Source organism: Procambarus clarkii, chromosome 24, assembly GCF_040958095.1.
Source record: "Procambarus clarkii isolate CNS0578487 chromosome 24, FALCON_Pclarkii_2.0, whole genome shotgun sequence".
In the NCBI taxonomy this organism is placed as follows: Eukaryota; Metazoa; Arthropoda; class Malacostraca; order Decapoda; family Cambaridae; genus Procambarus; species Procambarus clarkii.
Window position 1 is genome coordinate 21,210,495 of NC_091173.1, and position 27,817 is coordinate 21,238,311.

The 27,817-nt window shown below is 38.3% G+C and overlaps 1 protein-coding gene across 7 annotated transcripts; it reads right to left on the reverse strand.

Moving 5' to 3' along the window:
- Positions 1-26,759, reverse strand: LOC138368213 (major facilitator superfamily domain-containing protein 6-like). 7 transcript variants are annotated; one of them, XM_069330728.1, is made up of 8 exons: positions 26,669-26,759; positions 14,463-14,606; positions 11,245-12,296; positions 9,836-10,010; positions 9,418-9,657; positions 8,165-8,320; positions 6,910-7,065; positions 1-5,207 (listed from the first exon to the last, which is right to left on the reverse strand). In XM_069330728.1, the coding sequence occupies exons 2-8, from the start codon at positions 14,524-14,526 to the stop codon at positions 5,092-5,094; spliced, it is 1,959 nt and encodes a 652-aa protein (XP_069186829.1). In that variant the 5' UTR covers positions 14,527-14,606; positions 26,669-26,759; the 3' UTR covers positions 1-5,091. The 7 variants fall into 7 exon arrangements, with proteins under 7 accessions (XP_069186829.1, XP_069186834.1, XP_069186830.1 ...); XM_069330733.1 differs by lacking the exon at positions 26,669-26,759 and adding an exon at positions 26,627-26,647; XM_069330729.1 differs by lacking the exon at positions 26,669-26,759 and adding an exon at positions 26,337-26,620.
- Positions 26,760-27,817: the final 1,058 nt, after the last annotated feature.

The window sequence follows — 27,817 nt, forward strand, 5'->3', positions numbered from 1 at the left end:
TAAGTCTAAATATTATTTTATTTTTAATATACAAACAGGACCTAGTTTCAGTTTCATTATATTTATGACAGGAGTATGACATACCTGTCAATCACCCAGGTACAAAATGTAAGCTTCATAATTTTTCATGTTTGATACAGGCTTGAACCAGGCAAGATAAATAATTATAATCATTTATAAATATTTATACAACAAATGAATCTGCAACTCGGTAATCATTCAAAACTAGCTGTATCACTGTCAGTTGGTGTTAAAAGACCTTCACTGTATTAGTGCTAGGTATTACAAGCCCTCTAATGTATCAATGTCAGCTGCTCCGGGTTAATCACTGCCAGCTGTTACAGGCTTTTCACACTGTGTCAGTTGCTACAGGTCATTCACTGCATGTGTCAGGTGTTCACAGCATCAGTGTCAGGTGACACCATTCACAGCATCAGTGTCAGGTGACAATATTCAAAGCATCAGTGTCAGGTGTCACCATTCACAGCATCAGTGTCAGGTCTCACCAGTGTCTGGTGCTATAGGTTATCCACAACACTTGTGTCAGGTGACCCATACACCAGATAATATGGATACTGATCTGACACATACTCCAGATAATCAAGTGTCAAACTCCAGATAATCTACAAAATTTCCATCCAACATCAGACTTTATGCAGCACTAAAGTCGAGTGTCAAGTGTGTCATACTTAACACATGAACCACCATCAAGACTTGACACCAGTATCAAGTATTGGGCAAACATCTCTTATCATCAACCTTGATTTAAAGTATCACAGGGCTTTCACAACACGACACCCATTATGAGGGGCTACACAAGACGAGGTACACTCATATGAGGGGGATACACAAGATGCAGCACACCCATTATGAGGGGCTATGCAAGACAACACATCCATTATGAGGGGCTACACAAGGCACAGCACACCCATTATGAGGGGCTACACAAAACACAGCATACCCAATGTTAGGGGGGGGTTCACAAAACATCAACATAATATCTCACAGATCACACAGCACAAGCCTTAGGCATGATGCCACAAACAATATCAGCATCACATTATGTATAGGAAACTCTAGTCAGCATTTATTGTAATACTTAAAAGCATTTATTTAGTCGGCTAGTATTTTAACCTCAAAACTGAAGCTAAATCAGAGGAAATTATATCAATCTCCCATTGAGTTTGACTGGATGTCACATATTGAGTACTGATCAGTACACAGTTCAATGTCAAAAGTCATATATTCAATACTCCATTGAATTACAAAACTCACATTAAATTCACGATAATTAATAAAGATTTTCCACTCATTACATGACAATGCATACAAGACTTTGTACACAATTTTATAGAGTAGTACTGACACCATGAACCCTGTAGGCACAGTTGGTTGAAAGCGGCCGACGTTACATAGTAAACTGTATGTAATGTCAGCGGCTTTCACAACGAAGTGCCCACTGGGGCGTATCTAATCCAGGTTGAATATATCATTCCTACAATAACTAACTAGCTAATGCCCATATGGACAAGCTCAATAAAATACATATACGTACTGTACAGTATATAAATACTCTATATATAGACAACACATAATGTTTATAAAATTATATACACTATTGTATTCCAAATATATAATGAATCTATTTAACCTGATGAATATGGAGAAAGAAAACAACCTTGAGTTTTCATTTATCAGAGTTGGACTGTGTAATAAATTTTAGAACCTAAATGTTGTAACATTGTAAACATCTTATATGATTGAAGTTGCCATCTCTTCATGTATGCATTTAATTTAGGTTCATAAGAACATCAGTTATGATGTCGCTAAGATATGGCTAACATACATGTGCAATGTATAAGTTTTGTGAAAGGTACTCTTAATTTTGATTGGTCCCAACATAAGATTTCAGTAATGGCAATGAAAGCTAGATTTCAGAAGAAAACACGAAGCCCTGTTTATGTATTTTTAATATCATGTGTGATTTAATTACTATATGAACTGCTGAATTTTGAACATGTTCAAAAATGTTATTACAAATATCAGGAGAAATGCAACAGAGTTGTTATATATAAGTATAAGTACATAAAGTACTTATTATACATTTATAATTTATAAGAGGTAGACTAGCTGGCCCAGGTCTCGCAATAAAGCACTACCATGGAGTAAGTATAAGGGTATCGGAAAAAATGGAGGACATTTGACAAACTGCCAGCTTCCTGTCCCTGTCATGGCTACTAAATAAATGGTGGCCCTCAGGTAAATTCAGGCTAACCTTTTATCCCATTCATACTTTCTTTAATTTAAGTTACACTCACACTGCAGCACCAGTTGGTGATCTGCTCCAAATTACAATCTCGTTAAATAATCTGTTCATGAGGGTGAGTATAATGCTCCACATGTTATTTTTATGTTTAATTTTTAAAAATGTTTACTTGCTGATGACCAAACCACACACCAGAAGATGAAGAAACGGACATTTTGGCCGGTCCTGGACCATTATCAAGTCACATGTGATGTGTGATAATGATCCAGGATGAGCCGAACGTCGACATTTCTTCTTCTTGCGTGTAGTTTGGTTATCATATCTTCAGTCACATTATTGTGACTCATCATCTTACTTGCTGACTTTTTCTGCTTATTCCCTTCTTTCTCATTTACATGTACAGTATTGTATGTGCTTACCATGGACAATCTCGTTCTTTTCACACATTCTTCTTTCTTAGATTAAGCTCCTTTATAAGTACAATGGATTTTAAACAATGCCTATTTTCTTGATCAGTATTAAAGATTTACATCGTATGGCAATAAATTAATCTAAGAATTATGCAAACAGTATTAAAAGATTAATGTCACTTCCTAATACAAAACTACTGTAATTATTTATATAAGAGGACCCGCTAAATGCTCTAGTTACCTTTATGTTCAGAGCTTTTTATTGTATTACTAATGACTACACATGTCCTTGAAAACAATATTGATAAAATGTTACAATTAAAAGGCAAATAGAATTGGTTCAGTACATGATTTTCCTAGACACCAATAATACTTCCACAGTATACTTAAATTGTCCATATAATGTACTTCGTTTTATACAGAAATGCTTTCTCCACAAAAGCAAACTGCATACTACAGTATTTGGTTAAGGATTTAATGGGAAAACTAGGGTCCACTCTAGAAATCTGCATTTTATTGCATAATAAATATAAATCATGTATAAATTCTCATTAGTTCTGTTAAGAGCAAATTTGATTTCATTAATAACAAAAATTTTGATTAAAATTTTATATGCAATTCAACATGTATATAATTAAAGCAATTTAGAATAGAAAACATTAGGGGGAAAATCATGACATTCTTAGTACTGACAGATCACATTGGAACGCAATCTCACAAAACGCTCAATATTTTTCACGTCGACCAATTTATTACAGTACTGAAATACAAAATTTTGATAAATACAATACAAAATGACCTAACTATTCATCAGTGAAACCACTTTTTTCATAGGCACAATGTTATACTGTACTGTAAATAGGAGTTGTGTTCCTGGGAATATTTCTGGTTAATTTTTCAGTATAAAATAAATGAATTAAATTACAAAAACTATATTACTGGAGTACAAGTTAGAAATCCATTATTCATCTGCTAAATAATGCACAGCTGACAATTGTTATTTGTTGAGGCAAGGTCATCTCATCTTTCCCAACCCATCAGCAAACTATCAATAAATTAATGATCTGTCACTTCCTTCACTGTCTCTGAATCCATAATCTACCTCTGTGACAAAATACACTGGTGGATACACATGCATTACAAATCACACTCATACACAGTTATGCTTTTCTGACTTAGTTATGTCTCTCTCTTCTCTTCTGGGGAAAGCTCCCTGTGGCTCTCTGAAGCTACTATCACTGATAGTATGCCAAACTACAAGGTGCCATCAATTGCAGAGTTCTTTTAGGCCTACTGAGGAGCCCAAATCTGTCCCTTTCCCCCTCACAGAAGTGCAGGGAGTGGTGGCAGTATGACAAAAATTACTATGAATATGTTCATGTCTGCCACCACCAGGGAAGCACTCCAAAAGTCAGAACAGACCATTGCTGGGTGTAAGCTAGACTGCAGCCTTGAAAACTGCCCAAAAAGAACTCGCCTACAATGTAAATAAAGGATTGACAATGAAATAAGCACTAGCTCGTTTGCCTCACCTCCCTCTCATTTGGAGAGAGAAGGGAGGCAGCCAAAGATTTGTTTGGTGATCCATCCTCAGTTCTAGATGATGGAAACACCCCTGACTCCCTGGGAAAAGGGGAAGGAGGGTGTCAGGGAGCCATTGGGACTCGCCCAGAAATTGGTGTTTCATTAAAGTCAATTATAGTCTGTCTCTCATATTTATTTGAATACAAAATATGTGTCTCTGATGAAAGTAGCTAGGTAAAATAAGCATAGGCCAGAGTCAGAGGTCCCCCCCCAAAATTAGAAAGTTCTCTTTTGCAAACAGTGTTAGACAGTTGGAACAACTTTTGGTGGAGGCCAAAACCATCAGTACTTCCAAAACGTCATATGACAGAGTACAGGGAAGATGGGACACCACGAGCATAGCTCTCATTCTGTAACGACACTTTTAATTACAGTACCCTATACTTTACACAAAATATTTACCACAATTTACCCGAGTCCCACCATCTCTAATGGTCTAGATGGGGACAGGAAACCAGCAGCTTATCAAAGATTCCATTATTCCTGAGTTGCCCTAAATATGGATACAGACAGAATTAATTTTTTACATGAATTATGTTTCCCAATTTAATAATGTGTTGTACAGTATATGTGAAACTTGTATATTTTGGCAATGTATAGTAAGGACTCCCTGTACTGTACTGTATCCAAAACATAATCTGCATAACAAATTATTATAATTTGCTGTGTGATACAGTACTGAGACTTTCATCAAAGTTTCAAAGTCCAGCCAAAATACTACATGTAATTAGTAGCTTCATAAAAAATATAATACAGTATCTAATATGTCAAAACTGTAATGAAACCCTTAATATCCTATATAAATAAAATATTATTTTTATGATACAGAAACTAAGTTTGAAGATCACATATGCTCCGCTGTCCCTCGGCATCACACTCATATAATGTTTTACGGATGCCATTTTCAAGAACTTGACCTTCTTCTGGGGCACTATCCTCGTCTTCATCTGCAAATACCCAAAAAGAACATGAATACTGTGAAACCAAATTAATCAGATTATGGAGAAGATTTCAATCATAGGATAAATTGATGCAGTTTCAAATTACACAATGACTCCAAAACACTTTACATATTAATTAGTGGATTCATTTGTATGTGTAAGTGTAAGGGATAAGTGTAGGGACATATGTGTAACATCTGTCCCTACACTTATCCCATCCATGTTATCCATGTTATGACATGGGATGGCAACTAGAAGAAGCTGCCTGCAGATACTGCACAACTGCAGACTCTGCAAACAGCAACAGGCAAAAAGGCGAAGAAATCTTAAGAGCCAGGACCTAAGCGGATTCCATAGAGGAAGCAAGCACTGACTGCTGACACGCGAGACGGGAAGCAAAAAAACAGCGACACTGCATCTTTTAGGATCAGCGTGAACAGCTTCAAAAGAGCACGACGCACGCACCCCCATGGCCAATGTATCAGATCCAGGTGCGGTTCCAAGTGTCTCCACGTCCTCCTCAAGACAGTCCGCGGACATCTTGAGAAGTAAAAAAGAAACGCAAGACCGAAGCCAACAGGCCACAGGCGTGCAAGTCCTCAATAAAGGGAAGGAACCTGCACGTGAAGCTGCACCACACTACATGACATCCCGAGTCAGGGCAGGAGCGAACAAACACGCATTGAGGTGCTCAAACTCATTGAGCAACCTTCAAACTCGCACGAAGCAAGAGTGAGTTTGAGGACGTGACCCAGGGATCATGTCCATTGGACCAAAGACCCCCACGGGGTTTCCCAGGACCCTTAGTCATGTTATCTCACTAAGGGAAGTCCAGGCAGGGTACTGCTAACCAGCACCCAAAAACTATCAAGCAAACTGCTAAAGCTGAACTAAGGGACATGTACACTCGTGGGGGCCTAGCGGAGGACAATCAAAATACAAAGGGTGTGACCAAACTAAGAAGCAGACTCCCCCCACCAGTCTGGAAAACAAAATGAAAAGAAATACCCCGCAAGAGGAAATGTGCCTAAGCGGAACAGAGCCGGCCTCTATGAGAGATGATAACTAGCTGCACAGTACCTGGCACCCCAACCAGTGACGAAAACTACACCTTACCCAGAGGCAAACAGGGGAGCATGAATCACCCCAGCCGACTCCAAGGGCAGTCAATCACCGAGCAGCAAAAGACACAGCGGAGGTAGAGCCCAAGGTGACTTGTGGAAGGTAACCACAAGCCCCCAAGGGCAGTACTTACAGGAGCACCTAGGGAAGGGAACCCTAGGCGCATGCAGTCCGAGTACTGGAGAAATTACTCCTGGCTCGCACACCTTCTTGTCCTCATCGAGGCCACTAACATTAGTGGCCCTCAGGTAAATTCAGGTAAATGTTATGTTTGTCCAAATGAGGTCGAGGGTGGAGTTAGTCATTTGAGTAATTCTTGTGGTTCTAGTGATCATGGGTATTAGCATGCAATGCATGACTTCATACAGTTGAGGAAGCTGGCAACTAGTGGATTATCAGGTTGGCATAGGTCAATATTATGTTAGTATTAGTTGATTTTTTTTTTAATTTGTTGGTTATTAAATTTCTGAGGTTACAGTTAAAATTACTCTTGAGTTATGAATTCCTTACACAGTTCTAAGTGTTAAGTTGTTAAGTTTGTGTCAGAACTCTATTTTGAACTAGGAAAAATATACTGTATATTCACCAGAGGTGTCTCTAGTTTGGATCATTTCTGAGCATGTTAGCTCCTGATTGTAGTAAATTGCAGTACCACAACCTCTCTGGTTTGGTCTACAGTTGTGGATAGCTGAGTAATTGGGCATGTTAAACAGATGTGTTGAATCATCATTTAGCCAAGTTTCTGTTAATATAACAAAAGAATTTGTTGTGCAATGCTTGCAATAATTCACTAACATCATCCTGCAATAGTGCTTGGTTAAGACCTTATATTTATGTTAATACCTGTACTGTAATTCATCTTGTTAGGGAAAGGCAGCCTGTGTACATACTCTATACATATTAGGCTTATATTGATGTTTCCCCCATATTGAGTCAAACTACTGATCCTCCCCAGGATGCAACCCTACAATAAGCTGACTAACTCCTAGGTACCTATTTACTATTAGGTGAACAGAGGCATAAGGTAGTGTATAGGAAATGCGCCCCATCATTTCTGCCCCACCCCGGGATTCGTACCCTGAATTCCTGATTATGAGTCGAGAAAAAACCCAACTGTATTACTAATACATTAAATTGATTTGCAAATACATTATTGGCAAGTTTTGCTGTACATATAATATTTGCAGTTTTGATCATTAAAGTGATGATTGTTATTAATACAGTATTTGATAAGAGGTTTAAATTCACGGTCTACACTTGATGGTATTCAATACGGAGGGTTGATGTGTGACTTATGATAATTATACTTTACAGGCAAGTAAACAATTATAAAAAAGACAAAATCTAAATATGAAGATTATAATGTAAACTAACAATTACTGTACTATACAAAAATATAATTATTTATATATATATATATAAATACTGTTTATATACTCTATACTGTATATGGCTAGAAAAGGGTGTGGAGTAAACATGGTACAAGCAAAATATAAATAATTCAAGTGGATACGGTAAGTTAAGTACACTAATTTGATAGAATTGTAAAAAATAAGAATGAGCTTGGATGAGGTGTAGCTGCTAATACTGAAAACAATGTTAAACAAGTAAAGTTTTAAATGACTATTAGCTATAAATGACTAAATCATGGGATGTCATTTATATGAAGAGAATAGTGTAAATTAAAGAATATTTTGTAGAAACAAATATAGTTTAGTTGAGTATTCACTAGAAAAGAATAATTAATTTATAAGAATAATGGCAGTTTACATCAATGATACACTATTTCTCAATATTGAATTTTTCTTTTACTACAACCAAAAAACCGAATTAATATTTACCTTGAGATTTTCTTGAACTTATTTTGTAGATAAGGAACTGGATAATGATGAAGAAGAGAGTAAATGCAACATCAAAGAGTCCCATATAAAGGTAAGCCCTGGATCCACCCACCGTTTTCACCAACAAACCGCCCACCATTGCTCCAGATGACACTCCTGAAAGAGGATGAAAGTCACGATGAACAGAATGGCCTTCCTTATACTGTAATTATGCTCAGCAAAAGTATTGCATGACCATATTGCAAAAACTGATATTCAAAGCCGCAACTGCAGAGTCAGAATTAGTAATACAGTACTTGTGGAATAGTCTGTACTTCACATATTCCTATCTATCTAATTCATTCATTAGATATTCATGACACAATTTAATGAAGATATTTTACATACACAAAATATAAAAAGCACACAAATCCAGTAACTTTACTGAGGTACTACACAGCTCGAGAGCAATTTAAAAAGATGTCAAAGGCGGTGAGAATAATGATCTTGGCTAGTAACCTATTTTTGGTCTCTTATTACTGTATATAGGAATATTGAACATGCCTTACACACCCAAATACTAGTGTTACAAATATAATATAAACATTACTGTATGTACAAAGACTGTACAACTGTATGTATTGTATACCTATAGTTGTAAGAAATTAGTAAAATTTCAATTGAATGAAGTCAACAATTACACTACATTTTAAAACAAAGAACATATTCAACAAAGAACAAAGAAGAAAGTATGTACTAGCTCTACCTATAAGTCTACCAATCCTTGTAAAAATTTATTGTATGTATGTACCTTACCTAAATAAAATTGTATTGTATTGTATTGTATTGTATTCAGTATACTGTATTAAAAAAGGTAATACAGTACTCTGTTTTTTTTGTTTTTTTAAGAAAAGAAATACCAATGTGATATTAGAGAACAGCCCATATGATAAAGATCTGCATAATATAAACAAACTGCAATACTTTGAAACTACTGTACAGTGAAGTCCCTATTATCAAGCTCAACTGGGATACTAGATTTACTCAACAACAACCCACTGCTATTGAAACCATACACTGTATACTTTTTTTTTAATATATATACAAGAGTTGTTACATTCTTGTACAGTCACTAGTATGTGTAGCGTTGATTGCATCTTAAGGCAAGCAGATTCAATGTAATTTGTCATATGACCAGGAACATGAACAGTCAGCCTGATTTTATTTTAAAGAAGTGACTAAAAATGAATTTGCATGGGTTTTGTATAACTCACCACCAATAAAGATAGACTTGATGATTCCTTGCACTGTAGCTTGTGCACCTCTTGGAGCCACTGAGCTAGCATAACTGATCATATTAGGATAGAAGAGTCCAAATGACAGCCCATGGAGCAGGTCGACAGGGAGGAAGTACCACGGGTTGGTGACAGAGGAGTACAGCAGAAGTCGAAGTGAAAATGCCGTCAATGACAAAGCAAAGGTTGGGATTTTGCCCATTTTTTTTATGATCAAAGCTGAAATGCAGAAAAAATACTTATATATGTACTGTATATTCATATGTAATATTCCAAAAAATAAATGTATGTACTGTATATAGAATTCCAAAAGGCCACATATGAGCATATAATTTTTACAAGATTTGATGGTATGCAAAGGTATATATTGTACTTATTTATAGCATAGTTTTCTTACATGAAAGGAAGAGAAAGGGAACTTCTCCAAGGAAGCACTCTGCTCCTAACATAAGACCTTGCAATAGTTTCATGTGTGGGAAAAATGGATCCCAAGCGAGAGCTACATCTTCCACTATGATAAATAGGAAAGTCCACATTGTTCCCATGGACAAACCCACCACTATGACAGTCAGCTGTTAAAATACAGAAATAAAGTATAAGTGTAAATACAATGTACAGTACTGTATATACATACAGTATATATATTAATATATACATATATGTTGCACCTAATACCAAGAGTTGCTAACAAACCAAATTTACTAAATTTTAACTTATGGATTGATTGATATTAAATAATAATAATAACAATAATAATTCATTGTGTCGGGAGTTAGGCAGCAGAGTGCATATATATCAGGACCAGAGGGCTTATATTCAGGAGGGCTTATATCAGGACCCCACCCCCCCCCGCGCCCCCCAGTCAAATTACTGACCTTGCCCAAGATGCAACCCCACAACAAGCTAACTATCTCCAAAGAACCCGATTACTTCTAGGTGAACAAGGAATTAAGTGATAGGAAATGTGCCAAACCATTTCCGTCCCGCCTGAGATTCGAACCCGGAATTCTCAATTGTGAGCCGTGAATGAAACTGGCTGTACTACTAGGACACTCATATCAATGAACAAGATGCATTTTCCTTTAATTTGAACTAATTTGGCAAGCAGACCTAACCTAATTATGCCAATTACTCCTCAGTAATACCTAACATAGGTAAAACTAGGGCACAATTAAAAATTCATGTGGTCAATATATCTTAGTATTACTATGATCAAACTAATTTCTACAGAAATATTAGAAAGTACACAAAATTGCTCTGGCTGTTGGGTAAAACAGTCCATGCTTATTAAGTCTAGTACTGGTAGTGTGGTTGTGGTTATTATGGTTTATTTTATAAGTTCCATTAGTTGACAGAACCATCAAGGTTTCACTGCCCCCCCTACTGATGCTCTTCCTAAGGTTTCAACTCACTGTTACCTAACTCCAGGGGGTACCTATTTACTGCTAGGTGAACAGAGGCCTTACGTGAAAGGAAACGTGCGCAACCCCATCTGTCCCACCCAGGAATCGAACCTGGAATCTTCAGCCTCAGTCGATGACACAGACAACTGTGCTCTTATACAGAACTGTCTACAGTTGTGGCTTGCATTCTAGGGAAGGTCAGTTAATGGTCATGAGGACCATGATAAGTCTCAGTACAGTACAGGCTTCCTGTCCCCCAACAATGGGAAACTATATTAATGTACACAAAATATTTTTACAGCAATGTCAAAACTCCAATATAAGAATATTTACTAATTATGAACTTTTTAAGCAAATAACATTAAGGTAGTCAATGAAATATAAACATTAAGTATTCACATACCATATAAATCATCATCTTGGGAGTGCAAATCAGGTTACCAACGTTTCTTGCTATCAGTTTATCTTTTTTAGAGAAAGAAAATTTGATCTGCAGAGAAACTATTAAGTTCAATGTGAGGAAGATACCAGAGATAATTAAAGCTGGAGTGTAATTGATGTGTGCTCTTCCTTTGGAATAGTAATCCACAAGGGCACCGCTCACTGTACCAACAGATCCCCATCCCACACTTCCCCACATGCGCTGACGGCCGTATTTATGGCGGGCATTACCCAGAAGGGAGAAACACACAGTGTCTGCCATGGTGGTGGTTGTAGCATTTCCTCCATAGAGCAACACCAAAAGAATGAAAATGAGCCAGAATTCTGCTGTTGGGATCACATCAGACAGAGTTATGCCTTTTTCGTCTCGGCTGTCAACAGAGCCACAGTGGTACAAGCATGTTGCATCATACATCTCCCCACAGGTGAAATTGGAGAACTGAGACAATAATGGTGAAGCATTTGCTCCAGTAATAATAGCACATGTATCATTTTCACAAACATTGAAAACAGATTGCTTCTCACTAAGATTAAAAATTAAATCTGAAGGCATTAGAAGATTTTCATTCAAAGTTACATCTTGAGGGTAAGTACAATTTACCATACAATTTATTACATCTTCCTCTGTTTTTGCCAATTTGTCAGATGTATTACTTTCAGCACATTTTTGGAAAACTGATAAACTAAAAGCATTATAATTTTCATTTACTTTTGAGCACAGAGATAGTCTAGTAATATTATCCAAACAGTGAAGTGATACTGTTGCTTCTGTCTGGGTATGTGATGACCTAGAGATATCTGGAAGAAGGAAGATAGAAAGGAAGGAGGTGCTGAGGGTGACCATTCCTGCCAAGAAGAGAGCACGGTGGATCTTGAAAGCATCGGCTAGTGTGCTCATCATTATGTTGATGGCACAGCTTGAGAGGGGTGTGACCGTCCACATGAGGCCCACAGCTAGTGTCGGAATGCCCTTCTGCCGTGCCACCACTGGCAGGAATGTGAAAAACGACATTCCTGTGAAGAAATTACAATGTTAAGAAATGCTTTTATAGTTGCTGAGAAATAATTTGATTTATACAGTACTACATATATTCTCTAAAAATAATATAAAACTTAAATAGTCACCTTTAAGACCATTTTACCTTTACCTGTAATTTGTTTATTAGTTATAAGACATTTACCATTACATCATAATTAAGTTTAAAAACAATATTGCAATGTGTTTAATCAAACATTAAAATAATATTTCCTTCCAAGTGTAACAAATCAGCCTGTCCACCAAGGTTTCACAATGTCAAAAAAACGGTTAATTTAAAGCGTCCTCTCCTCACATACCAGACTAAGCCAGAGTATCCCAAAACAGAAAATGGAACAGTACGTCACTTTCACAAGCCGCTTCCATTTTCTAGTACAACAATTTTTAGCCTTAGTAATGCATACAAGCAAAAAGACACATTCTTTGTAGAGGACAGATTGATGAAATATCAAAAACACTTTTCTAAAAATGCCTTTTAGATCTAACTAAAGGATCCTGGTCCCTGTAGTGATAGATCTACGTAGCAATCATCTCAACATAATGGAGGAGTCATTCATTATCACTGTTGTATACAGTACAATCAATAGTAAATATGCATAAATACTGCATACATATACTTAAAACATCAAATTATATACAGTACATGATATCTACTGTATATGTAAATTATATACAGTCTCAATATGATATCCTCCATGAATGTGTTAATTATTTTATCATGTACAAGTGAATCCATGGAAATGTTCAGTGTCATTGCTTTCTGTAAAACTATGAAACATGTCTTTGTGTTTGTCAAAGAAGCCTGTTTACTGTAATTTAGTGATTTTTGCTTTAAAATACTGTATAATAATTAAACAAACAATTCTGAGACTTTTAATGAGAGCAAGTAATATAGCATGTCATATTACAGTACTAACATCTACATGAAGTCATATGCATTATATAAATAAAAGTTAGACTAATGACACAAAATATATATAAAATTCACAGGAAACACACAAAAAGCATTACAATGCAATCATATTGATATGCACACTTAGTAGGTGCACATTGGTATGCACATTTAGTAGGTGCACATTGGTATGCATACGCAGTATGTGCACATTGGTATGCATACGCAGTATGTGCACATTGGTATGCATACACAGTATGTGCACATTGGTATGCATACACAGTATGTGCACATTGGTATGCATACGCAGTATGTGCACATTGGTATGCACATGCAGTATGTGCACATTGATATGCACACTTAGTAGGTGCACATTGGTATGCACACTTAGTAGGTGCACATTGGTATGCACACTTAGTAGGTGCACACTGGTATGCACAGTAGGTGCACATTGGTATGCACACTTAGTATGTGCACATTGGTATGCACACGCAGTATGTGCACATTGGTATGCACACGCAGTATGTGCACATTGGTATGCACACGCAGTATGTGCACATTGGTATTCACAGTATGTGCATACCAATGTAATTGCATTGTAATCATATTGGAAGGCACTCTTAGGTGATCACACCCATAAACATATTCTCCTACACCCTTAAATATCCACACACACACACACTCTTGCAGGCACACAACTAGGCAACTAGGTGACTAGGTGAGTACATGCGCTCAAGACCTAATATCCATTTGCACCTAGCGACACTTCCATACCCATTTATTGGAGGAAGTGGGAAATTTCAGTTAATTAAGTGGTGATTTCATGCTGTTAAGTTTCAGGGATTACATATAAATAGCACCATCATGCAAGACGGTATCATTTCTGTAGATAACTGGCACCATCTAGTAATAATAATCTAAATAATAATAATAATAAATAATTGTATAATACTATAATAATAAAAATAATACTAATAATAATGAGAGTAATCACACCAACGTGACTGCATCAGTGAGAAAATCTGTAGGAGCTGTGATGAGGGTTCGAACCTATGTGCTGGGTGTTCCCTCGTATGCACTCTAGAGACTAGACCACGACAAGGTAAAAGGATTGCAACCTGAAGTTCTACTGAGCACACAAAGATTTCCTGAGATCCAGAACAGGATTTTCACAAAATCCCCCCATGCACTCTGACTCTGTCATCTAGGAATGTTCTCCCTCTGATGCGTACTGATGTTAAAATGTTCCTACCTCCATATTTCAGGAAATAGTGGATCTTGAGTGGAAGAAGGCCCTTGTTAATGGTGACAGGCATGATGTAGTTGAGAGGTAGGCTCTACTCTCCAGGGGATGGGCAGCACTGCAGAAGCCAGCCTGGCAAAGCCACCACACACACTGCAACAATAATGCACCACTGTAAATTTTTCAATTTGATTTATAGTACATCATTTTAGAGTTGTTTTGCATAACCTTAAATAATGCAGAAACACTGATTCAAAACTGCAATACAATAATAAATCAGATGCACTTCCCAACTAATTAACCTGTGTAAAAAGTCTAACAGTACAAGCCCCAATACACCAGTTTATTGTCCTAATTGAACATTGCAAATAAACACCTATCAGAATAAATCAATTCCATTTAGATGGAGAACAGTTAATCCATCGATCACAACAAATTGACTAAATCAATGTAAATGAATGTGGACAACTGTAAATTATCATGAAACACTGTAAATATCTGTGAACACCTGTAAATGAGTGTGCATGACTGTAAATGATTATGCACAACTGTAAATGATTCTGGTCCTGGAGGGTTCTGGTAATCCAGTCCAACCCGTCCTCGACTCAAGTCCATTACATCCAGCGGTCGACCCCCACAGACGAATTCATAAATTTTTACATTCAAAACGGGAATTTTCTCAAGTATATATTAATATTATAATATATTAGCATATATAGACATAGGTTACGTTAGGTGTTTAGGTTCTGTTGGCGATTATTTGTATTTGTAGTACGTGGATGAACCATTTACAGCGTTGTGGTCCGAACAAAATTCATCAGTGAAGCACTTGTTCCGGAAGCGTTCGAACGTAATCAGTTGAGAGTCGTGTGTAAACCGTTTTTCATTCATAAACAGGGGGTTTGGCGGGTGGATGGAATCACTTTTTGTCTTTGTTTAGAGGACGGGCTGCATTTCCTGTCACCTAATGCCGCTATTCACCTAGCAGTAAGTAGGTACTCATGAGTTGGTCAGCTTGTTGTGAATATGCATCCTGGGCGGGGTCAGTAATACGTCCCTGGTTGTTGGGGGGGGGGGTACCTCGATATAAGCCTAACATGTTTGAATATACTCAGGCTTCCTGTCCCCCGACACAATAATTTATTAATTAAATGATCATGCACAACTGCAACTGATCATGCACAATTTTTAATTATCATGCATAACTGCAAACGATTATGCACAACTGTAAATGGTCATACACCACTGTAAATGAACATGCATAACTGCAAACGATCATGCACACCCGTAAATGATCATGCACAACTGTAAATTATCATGCACAATTGTAAATTATCATTTGTCAGATATAGATACAGTTCTTAAAAGATTCCCCCATTTTGCGCCCGGAAGATAACGTAAGTTCGTAACGTAACGTAAGTAACGTAATCTTATTTGATAAGGTGTTCACTTGAGACACTTAAGCAAGTCCCAGCTGTGACTGGGTATAGGTTATCTTGAGATGATTTCGGGGCTTAGCGTCCTCGCGGCCCGGTCCTCAACCAGGCGCCCTTTTTGTTACACACCCCGAGGAAACAGCCCGTAGCAGTTGTCTTAACTCCCAGGTACCTATTTACTGCTAGGTAACAGTGGCATCAAGGTGAAAGAAACTTTTTGCCCATTTTTCTCCGCCTCCACCGGGGATCGAACCCGGAACCTCAGTGGTTCCGGACTACGAATCCGAAGCGCTGTCCACTCAGCTGTCAGGCACCCAACAAATGACAGGATGAACAACCCAGCGGGTTTTCGTCCTATTGGGGGGTATTGTACATACTATTGTATGTACAATACCACAATATGTACCACAATATGTACACCGTACGTATTGTACGGTGGACACACCGCTGCTATGGCGGTGTGTCCACTCATAGGATGAGTGACGTTGACCAATAAACTCGCCCATCAGGCAAAATTTAAAATTTAGAGGTAGAAACACCGAGCTCTGTGGAATCCCAGCTTACCTCTTCCCTCCATCCTGATATTTCCTCTCACTATAATTCTGTCTCGTGTCTGTTAGTTGCTCTTCATCCTAGGCTAGATATTATCTCTGCTTCCCAATTGTGTCTTAACAGCCTATTACATGGAAGAGTCAAAATGAACGATTCATCGTGGGGGTCGTATTCCAGGGACCTGCCCGAAACGCTAAGCGTACTAGTAGTGGCTGTACAAGAATGTAACAACTCTTGTATATATCTCAAAAATATATATATTTTAGACAGATTAAGAAGATTCAATCAACCCAACTTCTCTCCTTCCAGCCTCATCTGGTGACTCACATAACTGTGTTAGGCTCATCAGGCATGCCTCACCTCCCTCTATACACGGGCTGCATCTCAACTATGAAGTGTGTCTTCTCCAGATCACCATTTTATTTGTTCCAGTACATTTATTTATTTATTTATTTATATACAAGAAGGTACATTGGGTTAGAGAGAATACATAGCATAGTATTTACAATCTTGTAAAGCCACTAGTACGCGCAGCGTTTCATGTTAGTAATATCAATGTGTAAAGTCATTGCGCTTGAATATTAACATCACGTTCGCAGTTTCCCAGATATCTGAGAGCTTTCTATGTATCAGTGTCACCAAGAGTCCCGGTAGTAGATTATGCGTGCGTTCTCGACGCGCAATACATAATTTCCGGGTTCGAATCTCGGGCGGGGCAGAAATGATTGGGCACATTTCCTTTCACCTAATGTACTGTTCACCTGATGGTAGTAAGTAGGTGCTCAGGAATTAGTCAGCTTGTTGTGAAATTGCATCCTGGGCGGGGTTAGTAATTCTTCCCGAAACGCTTTGCGAAATAGTGGCTTTAGGCATTGTATGTACTAGCTCCATCTATAAATTTATCAAAATCTGTATCACCCCTTGTATGTATGTACTTTACCCAAATAAACATTTGATTTGAATTCCACCTTGGGGGAACGGGGGGGGGGGAATGTCGATAAAAGCCTAACGTGTATGAATACACTGTGGCTTCCTGTCCCCTTCACACAACGAATGATTAATTATTATTATACTCTTACAGGGTTCAGTTGGCGGGTTACATATGATCCTGCTGCCTATCTATCCGATCTGTCTCCTCGAATAGTACATCATATTTTGACGTATAAATCCCCCCCGAGGCCAAAAACCCGATGTACTAAATATCACAGTGACTGGCTCAATTGATGCGATGTCCCGTTTTCTATTTCTAAGTCCTCGGCTAGGTTAGGTTCGGGCAATTTAGTCCATCAGTCTAGTGACGCTGAGAACGTTCGACAAGACAGGCTGTACCTATTAGCATTTACGTCAAGTGAGATTAACCACCTCTCGCTCCCTTACCTAACTATCGGAATCACCTCAAGTTACCTTGAGGTGGTTCCGAGGATCAATGTCTTCGCGGCTCAGTCTCTCATCCCATCTAGATATTTGTAGGAAAACTGGGGGACAGGAAGCCAGAGTGTATTCATACACGTTAGGCTTATATCGAGGTCCACCCCCCTCCCCTGGTGGAATTGCTGACCCCGCCCAGGATGCTACCATACAACAAGCTGACTAACTCCTGCAGTATCTACGTGCTGAATAGGTGAATAGAGGCATTAGGTGAAAGGAAATGTGCCCAATCATTTCTGTCCTGCCCTGGGATTCGAACCTGAAATTCTCGACTGTCCGTCGAAAAAGAACACGATTGTACTACCGGGATATGTGCTTGCGTGCGTGTGTACCTGCGCACGTGCGTGTGTGCATGAACGAGCTTACTCTTGCCCAACCACTTGGGCTGGACGGTAGAGGGAGACGATCTCGCGTCATGCAGGTCGGCGTTCAATCCTCGACCATCCAAGTGGTTGGGCACCATTCCTTCTTCCCCCGTCCCATCCCAAATCCTTATCCTGACCCCCTTCCCAGTGCTAATATAGTCGTCATGGCTTGGCGCTTTCCCTTGATAGTTCCCCCTTGCTTTTACTATAATGTGTGTATACATATACGAGCAGCCTGTCCGCCCGAGCGCTCCTTAACGCCACTAAACTGTTATACACAGTTATACTTAAGTGCCCCAACCTAATGCAGGCGATGAGTCACAATAACGTGGCTGAAGTATGTTGACCAGACCACACACTAGAAGTTGAAGGGACGACGACGTTTCGGTCCGTCCTGGACCATTCTCAAGTCGATTGTGTCCGAAACGTCGTCGTCCCTTCAACTTCTAGTGTGTGGTCTGGTCAACATGCCCCAACCTAATGCACAGAAAACGGGACATCATGTCAGCCATTTTTTGTGTACATCAGTTTTTATACTTTATGCTTAACGTTTGGTATTTTTGTAAATGGTTATACAGTTTAAATAGGTTAATAATATTCAATACAATAAACTATGCAAAAAAAAAACACTTATCAGTTGATATGAAAACACTCACGGCATGATATACGTCAAAATGCGACGTGCTATCAGAAGGGAAGGTTGCTTGAGTAAGGTGAGGGGGTCTGTCTGGGGTGACACCAAGACAGGAGTCGCTCTGTACACACACAGGAGAGATATGATTGCCACACTGGCCGTACTAAGAAATGGCGTCAGAGTATTTCCCTCTGAATGATGCCGAAACTGGGAAAGGTTCGTTTTCTATACCAGGTAGCCACCCTACTTACTACACTACAGTGTAAAGGGTACAGTGGTGAGCTAGATTGTTTTGTGAGCCTGTGGCCTGAGTTAATGTCCACGGTTTCTAAAAAAAACGGCTCGACTCTAAAACACTTCTCTATTGTAACTATGCTTGTTAAAACGAAAGATATCACGACACATAACACGAAAGATATCACACTATTGCACGATAATCCAGCCCGTCATCTCGAGTTGCCACAACGGACAGGAAATGGTGTATTAAACCAGCCCGTCCTCCTCAAATTTCCCAATGCCAAGAAACTGTCGTACTAAGGTGCCCTTATCCTAACCTTAACAGAGGACCCAAAACAGAAAACGGGACAGTATGTAAATTTCGCCAGCCGCTACCATTTTGCTAGTACAAGTTTTGGTCTGAGGTTGAGTATACGTCAAAATGCGACGGTATATTAAGAGGACGGTCTGCACCAACACCCGAACCTAACCTAACCGAGCGAAACCACAAATAGAAAACGTGAATGCCTGTGAACCGCTATGATTTATAGTACAACATATTCCGCCCGTTGGGGGATTTTGACGTCAAAAAAAAACCATGTATTATTCGAGAGGACACGTTGATAAGCTTGCACTGCAGTATAACAATATGTAAACATAATCACCACCGCCGCTAGTAACGATGATAAAACACAATCATTAATAAGAAAACCTAACAATCATAACTGACAAGTCATGACTTTCAATGTCAGGCCCTTGCGTAAGACAACCCTCACGACCCCTTTGTCTCCAAAGATGGCTTCATATTCATAACACAGCGCTCACAACCACTACCCTTCCATATGTCTTCCACTTCAACAATATACCAGTGGATGACAACGTAACTTATTGGAACACTGGGAGCGTGAACTGTCTGGTCCTACTGTCTTGAGAGGATAGGCGCCACCAAGGTGGTGCACAGATCCTTCACTGGGATCCTTGAGGATATAACTGTCAGTGGGGCAGGTTATCTACGCGGCAAATGCTTTCAAAGGGGGGTTCAAAGGCATATATATTTTCACGCGTGGAGCCCAAAGTGTGCTCTACATATTAAGTAAAGTCATGTATTATTTACTGTAGGGTGGCCCAAACGTTAGTGTACGGTAGGGTGGCCCAAACGTCCATGTAAATTCCATGTAGGAATTTCCATGTAAACGAAAAAAAATTGGAACGATTAAATTTAGCATGATTGATTTTGGATTACATTGGCGTTATTTACTAAGCCTAAAACAATAATATCTTATTTTAGAAGTGGTTTTTAATTACAATACCCTATCAAAACAATGTTAAGTCGATCTATTCGACAAAATATGGTTTGGCTGTAAAATTAGCTGTGCTACCTCTTACTCTGTACGTGAGGTGTGGCAGGGAAAGCTTTTTGCCTGTAAACAGAGAGCTGTGGCAAGAAGAGCTCTTAGCTTGTAGACAGAGAGCTGTGGCAAGAAGAGCTCCTAGCCTGTAAACAGCGAGCTGTGGCAAGAAGAGCTCCTAGCTTGTAAACAGAGAGCTGTGGCAAGAAGAGCTCCTAGCCTGTAAACAGAGAGCTGTGGCAAGAAGAGCTCCTAGCTTGTAAACAGAGAGCTGTGGCAAGAAGAGCTCCTAGCCTGTAAACAGCGAGCTGTGGTAGAGAACTCTTAACTTAATTGATAATGGGTCATTTTAGTCCCTATTCGTGTAAATGCCGTCGAATTCATGGAATGCCGGAGCACCGTTTGTTTAATTTGGTTTATTATGGACTCCAATCATACCCATCCTGTGGGCGGTGGCGGAAAGATTAGTCACATAATTTGTTCAGGAACTGAACTCCTATGTTCTCCATTCTAAACAAATTGCCCGAAACGTTGTGTGTATATTATATATATATATATATATATATATATATATATATATATATATATATATATATATATATATATATATATATATATATATATATATATATATATATAATTATATACATATTATGCTATGCAATATATATAATAAGTATTCTTGCGAGAATTTATCTAACTTATTAATTATATTGTAGCTATTGACTGTACTACTATGAATGCATTCTATGAACACGCCAAAATTTGTACAAAAGCCAATGTATCTTCATTTGTATTTGTCTATCCTGTACCCCCGCACCCCGTCAGGGTTTATATACACACACACACACACTTCTCGGTGTATATAAATTAAAATTATTTTGGTCCTATAGTACTGTATGTTCAGGGATAAAGTATACTTGCTGGTTGGTCATTAAGCAATTGCAGTGGCCTTAATTCTCCAGAGTTTTACAGCCCTTGGGCCAGATTCACGAAGCAGTTACGCAAGTACTTACGAACGTGTACATCTTTTTCTCAATCTTTGGCGGCTTTGTTTACAATTATTAAACAGTTAATGAGCTCCGAAGCACCAGGAGGCTGTTTATAACAATAACAACAGTTGATTGGGACGTTTTTATGCTTGTAAACTGTTTAATAAATATAACCAAAGCCGTCAAAGATTCAGGAAAGATGTACACGTTCGTAAGTACTTGCGTAACTGCTTAGTGAATCTGGCCCCTTATGCCTCACACCAAACCCCGCACGCATCCTGTAGGAGGGTTTAGAAAAAGACTTGAAATACGCGACAAAGATGTTGGTTAATATGTAACTTTGTAAGAAATATGTTGGTATTTCTTTACCATTTGTAATAAAGAGTTGTTACTAAACTCTAATTTTTTCACATTCAATTAAACAGTGATCTAGTCCTGTGAGAATAGTTAGGCTGAGAGTATACATTGAGACAACTCTGCATCAGCAGGAAGTACAAACTCCCAGAGATATTTATAGCAGAGCATTGTAATATCTAGAAGCCTGATGATGTTTGATGATAACATATGGCTCGTCTTGCATAGTATAAGTAATGATGAAATTTACATTCGGCTCAGATTTATGCAGAGTTGAGGTTCCTGATGCATTATTGTCCTTAGGCTGTTTATAGACAAATTTAAGTGTATAATAAGCTCCTTTGAGAGCATAGGCTTTGGTAACTCATCAGGTAACTCGTACAGTTCAAGTTCAAGTATGTTTATTGAGACAAGAAAAATACATCTGAAAGGGATAGAGTAGCTTAGGCTATTTCTACCCCCCCCCCTATTTCTACCCAACTCGTACAGATCAATAAGAGATGTAGTTTATATAACTCTGTTACCGTCATTTATAATTTTGTTATATCTATACGTTTTCTTGGCTCAGAAACAAGCATGGTACAATTGTATCTTAAGAAGTTGAGCCCTATATAGTTCTATGCAGTTTCCAGGTTTTTAAAAGGGATGATTTTAATATGATTTTTTTGTTTTAGTGTATTTTCTACCACAGATGTGGCCATATATTTACAATGCTACCAGCACAGTGTCATGAGTTATTGAGCACTCAACCACAGAAGGTTATTGAATGACCTATCACCGGCACTTTGTTAGAAATAAAACCTTTCACTTCAGATATTTAAAACGCAAATGTTTTATATATATATATATATATATATATATATATATATATATATATATATATATATATATATATATATATATATATATATATATATATATATATATATATATATATATATATATATATATATATATATATATATATATATATATATATATATATATATATATATACAAGACCACACTGCTGGCGTTGTTGATCTTTATAGTATAAGCTTTCTATGCTTCTATTTTCTTACTAGTGAGCCAGGACTGAGCAGCGGAAAATTTTCACTGCCTCAGATAGTTTCCTACGGCCACCCCATTGAAAATTACTAACAGAATACTCTACGCTTTATAACAGAACTTTTCCAGCTGAACCAATGCAGTGACGTACACCTTCCCAGAACCTATATGTATTCGATATTATTATTATTATGCATCAAGCTTGATGTTACTTAAATAACAAAAAAACCAAGACTAGTTAACTTACAACAATTTATAAACTAAGATATCAGCCACTGAAAAAAATCTTAGTAACCCTTCAAAGCTTTTCTCTATGGCTGGTAGAAGGAGTTAGACATTCAATGCCTCGTAGTCACTGTTAGATAAGTAAACAAGTGCAAAACTAAAACCAAAATTAGGATTGTGTAAACTGTCAACAGAGGCAGTTACCGAGGACGCTCCCAGGCGGGTGGCAGTCAGTATTGCTATGTGGCGTGGAGGCAGCACACTGGCCAGTAATTTTGGACACTGCCGCTTGCAGTGACAGCGATGAACAACAAAAACACAAATAACGTTAAGTGCAATAGCCTCGTCCTACTAATGAATGAAACACGTTGGGAGCAAATTAAACAGAGAGACGGAGCCAGGGTGTTACACCACTCTTAAGTGTCAACATGAGCCGTCACAGACAAGGAGGACTGTGCTTGCCTCACGGTGAGTCACAAGACAAATCTGCATTTTGTACTTCAAGGACAAGCTGAGATATCAATGCTCAGCCGTACGAGGCGCTAACATAATATATTAATATTGCTGGACATACTCTCAAACTTATTCGTAGCAGAAACTGGCAATATATGAGATGAATATGATAGGTTTGTCCACGAGCCCCTCCCCCCCTTTCCATCCAAGGTATTAATTTTCATGTTATTAAAAGGTTTCATGTTGCTGCTAAGCTTGAAGATAATACAATACCAATATTTTGTCTTGTTGGAAGCTGAGCACTATATAGTTCGTAACACTATATAGTTCCGTAAGTACACCGTAACACAAAATTGGACACTAATCGTTAACGGGGAACCCCTTTTCATAGTAAGCAAGGCGTCCTCTCACTAATCTCACTTCCCGTAGAGGTACGGGAAGCCTCCTGAACCAGCCTTCTGTGTAATATGCTCGTCTTGGCGTCAAAAGAAGAATAGCTGCACATGAGCTAAATTCCCCCACTGAAGGAGCATAGTGGCTGGACACCCACTATGGTCTAAAGCCTATTGTGCCTTACGTAATCCTTTAGCGTAACCGTTGACAGAACGTGTGCGAGGTGCACAATAAACTAGCTGCAGCTGGCGGCAGCAGTTATCACCTCACTACAATAGTGAATGTTCACATGCAATAAAGGCCAGACGAAATAGACACGACAACAAAAAACAAAATACTTGTGGAACCAAGATGCCGCAAAGTGCCACGGGCGTCATATTGTTGACTCCATATATTGTTATGAGCGATGCATTGTTAAAAATGGAGAAATACCCAGCTATAATTTCGCTCCAGCCTTTCTGCTTCGCCAGTATAACTTTAATTTTTTGGTCGACATTCGACACCCTTAACCATTAGTGAGTGTTTAACCCCAGTTTACCCAATACCCTTACTTGAGTCACAATATAAGTTACTTAAATATTCAAAATTCCTACAAATTCAGAATGCCTACATGCCTACGGCATATAGGCATTCTGAATACGGCATGCAGGCAGTATTGCCTACGTACATACTGGGTTTACCTATGTATTTAAGCCACGGCTCTCAATACAACCAGGTCCTTTAAAAGGATAACAACGTTAATAAACAGTTAGAGGTGTTAATCTGGAACATTAATAGACTCACATTTTTACCCCGAAAACCTATGTGCAACGGTAAGGTTTATTCAAAACAGAACTTTTCTAAAATATAAATTCATATTATTATTTATTAGCATATTGTGCATATTTAAGCATTGGTTAGGTTAGGTGTTAAGGTTCTGTTCGCGATTATATTTCAAGTACGTGGGTAAAACATTTACAGGGTTGTAGTTTGAACAAAAGTCGCCAGCGAAGCATTTGTTCCGGAAGTGTTCGGACGTCAACAGTTGTGAGTCGCGAGTAAACCGTTTTTCATTCATAAACAGGGGGTTTGGCGGGTGCATGGAATGTACTCTGGGTCTTTGTTTGAAGGACGGGCTTATTTCTGTCCAGCCCGTGATTCGAATCTTGAATTTCCGATTGTGAGACGAGGACGAACCCCAACTACACTACCGAGACTTGTGCATTCATCGTACAGACATGTACACAAGTCAACGCCGGCGGCCAGACATGCAAAACGAATATCCACAGCCTAAAACAGTATTATCTTTCAATGCACTACTGCACATCCTATGTCCTTCACATTACAAAACCCACACCTAACACTTACCCCCGATCTCATTATCATCCATTCGCTCCTGGCTGATGTTAATGCTAAACACGCATATTGGATCCAATGACGTTAATGTAAATGGGTCCAGTTCGTACAACAATCTTAACCCCAACACATGGAAATATTAAAGTATAATTTGCTGATTAATACCAACACATTGCCAGAAGCAAACTAGACAACATAGCTCTACACTCTTGACTATTAATTGACATTGAGAAGGTAGTAGAGGCCAAGACCGTCAGTAGTTTCAAAGCTTTATATGACAGAGTGCTGGGAAGACGGGACACCACGGGCGTAGCTCTCATCCTGTAACTACACTTAGGTAATTACACTATGCATAGCGATCATTTTATCATTACGTGTACCTCTAAGATACACAAGCCTCAAACTACGAAGAGGCTAGTTTTATATACTGTATATCCAAAACTAGCTATTTTATACACAAGTCAATGGTTTACTGAATATAATAAATTACCCCCTTCACGATAAATTAATTTGACTGATCTATACATATCTAATAATCTCGCTCCTCAGATTATCAACACACAAAAAAAGTTCGTAGCATATCAATAATAACTACAATACTTTAGCATAAAAATAAATCGTCGAGATACTTTATATATATTTGCTTATACACCTTCCTCTCTTCTGTTACAGGACTTGATAATGGTCCAGGATGGACCGAAAAGTCGTCTTTTTTTTTTTACTTTCTGACGTGTGGTTTGGTCATCAGATCGCTGAGTAAAAAAAAAAAATATAACTGCTTTTCATCCCATTCCTAAAGAACCTTCTGAACGTTTATCCTCAAATTAGAGAATTGCGGATAATATGGCGATCTACCCTTTAACGTTTTAAGCAAGATTTCACCAAGACAAATAATTTTTTTACAGAACAAATTGGTAGATATCAAACAAGATCACTTATTTGAAATGGTCTTGTTCAAATTGGGAGATATCAAAAAAGCCCCCTAATGGTCCTTTTTCACCCATTGGGTAACAAATACATGATATATCTTACCTGCAGAAGACGTAAATACCAAAACACTGCAACACTTTATAAAGTACATCTGAAAATATCCTCAGGGATTACCTTTGACATCTCACCGGCTTAATCGCACTTGTGGTATAGCGGTCGTTACGAAAAACTGAAGTTAGCGTAGAAACATTTCACACACACACACTTAAGTTTCCCCTTGAATACAGATGACATCCATTTTCTATAAGCCCGCTCTAACCTTTTTCGCACCTATACGACCTGATCTTGACATTATTTACCAAGTTTCATCATCCAGTAAACACGCGGAACAAACAACAACACTGCCAAGATTGCACACAAACACTAGGAAATATTGCTTCCACTTCGTGCCACAAGATACGTACACAGCTTGGAAAAAAGGGGGGGCCCAAAAGACAGATCCATACCTTGGAGGGAGCAAAAGATCGACCGCCCCCGACGGAGTCTGAGGCAGCAATGGTTGCCGGCGGAGCGGCGAGTCTCGCCTCAGCCGGAAACATTGCCACTTCTTGCCATAAAGTGCATTGCTCTTGACCTTGACAGGTGAGATTGAAATTGAAATATAGTTTATTGAGGTAAAATACACACAAAGGGATGAGGTAGCTCAAGCTATTCTCACACCCCGTTCAGTACATCGTGTTAATAGATATACACACATCACAAACAGTAAACATATTACCAAACATTCTGAGAGATAAACATCTACATTTCCTACAGGTGAGATGTTTTATTGCTGTATTTTTTTACGATTTTCAACGCTGATGGCAAGGCGTTTAATGGTAATGTATTTAATAATAATTTATGTAATTGGTAATGCATATTGAAAAAATCAATTTATTGCAGAGAGAGAGAGAGAGAGAGAGAGAGAGAGAGAGAGAGAGAGAGAGAGACAGACATGACGAGTCAGGTTAGAGAGTGTGTATGGTCATTAACTGACTGGGTTACGGACCGATTAACCTTGCCTGAGGCTAGAGGTGACCTTTATACAAACCTTGCAGGCTTCTTCACTCAGATCAGTTTGGTTGTTGTTGTTGTTTTAGATTCAGATACTTAGAACCAAAAGTTCCAAAGTAGCACGGGCTATGGTGAGTCCGTAGTGGACTTACCTAGCACAGGAGCGGGGTTGTATCTGCGGTGTCAGTTTGATAATTAGCATTCGCATTAAGCAAGTCGCGTATATGAATTCAATTGCATTATTGTGCAGGCATACGTGTGTGGATTGTCTTAGAGAACACAGGTACTAAATACCAAGATAATTCCAGGTGAGACCACACTTATGAGAATTTCAGATATTGAAACTTGAAATAAAAACAAATGTCTGAAATCTAGTTAATTTTTTTTGCTGTAATTTACTATATTAGTCACAATTATCCACTTGATCAATTTAGCTGATAACTGCCTTGAGGTTAACGGATCTCTCTCTCTCTCCCAGCAAGATTTAGTCACTGCTGTTATCTATAAAATCTCTGATTAGCATTTGTTCTTTATTAACTTTAAATAAAAAGTTATATTGTTACATAATTCTTGAGGTTATCTTGAGATGTTTTCGGGGCTTA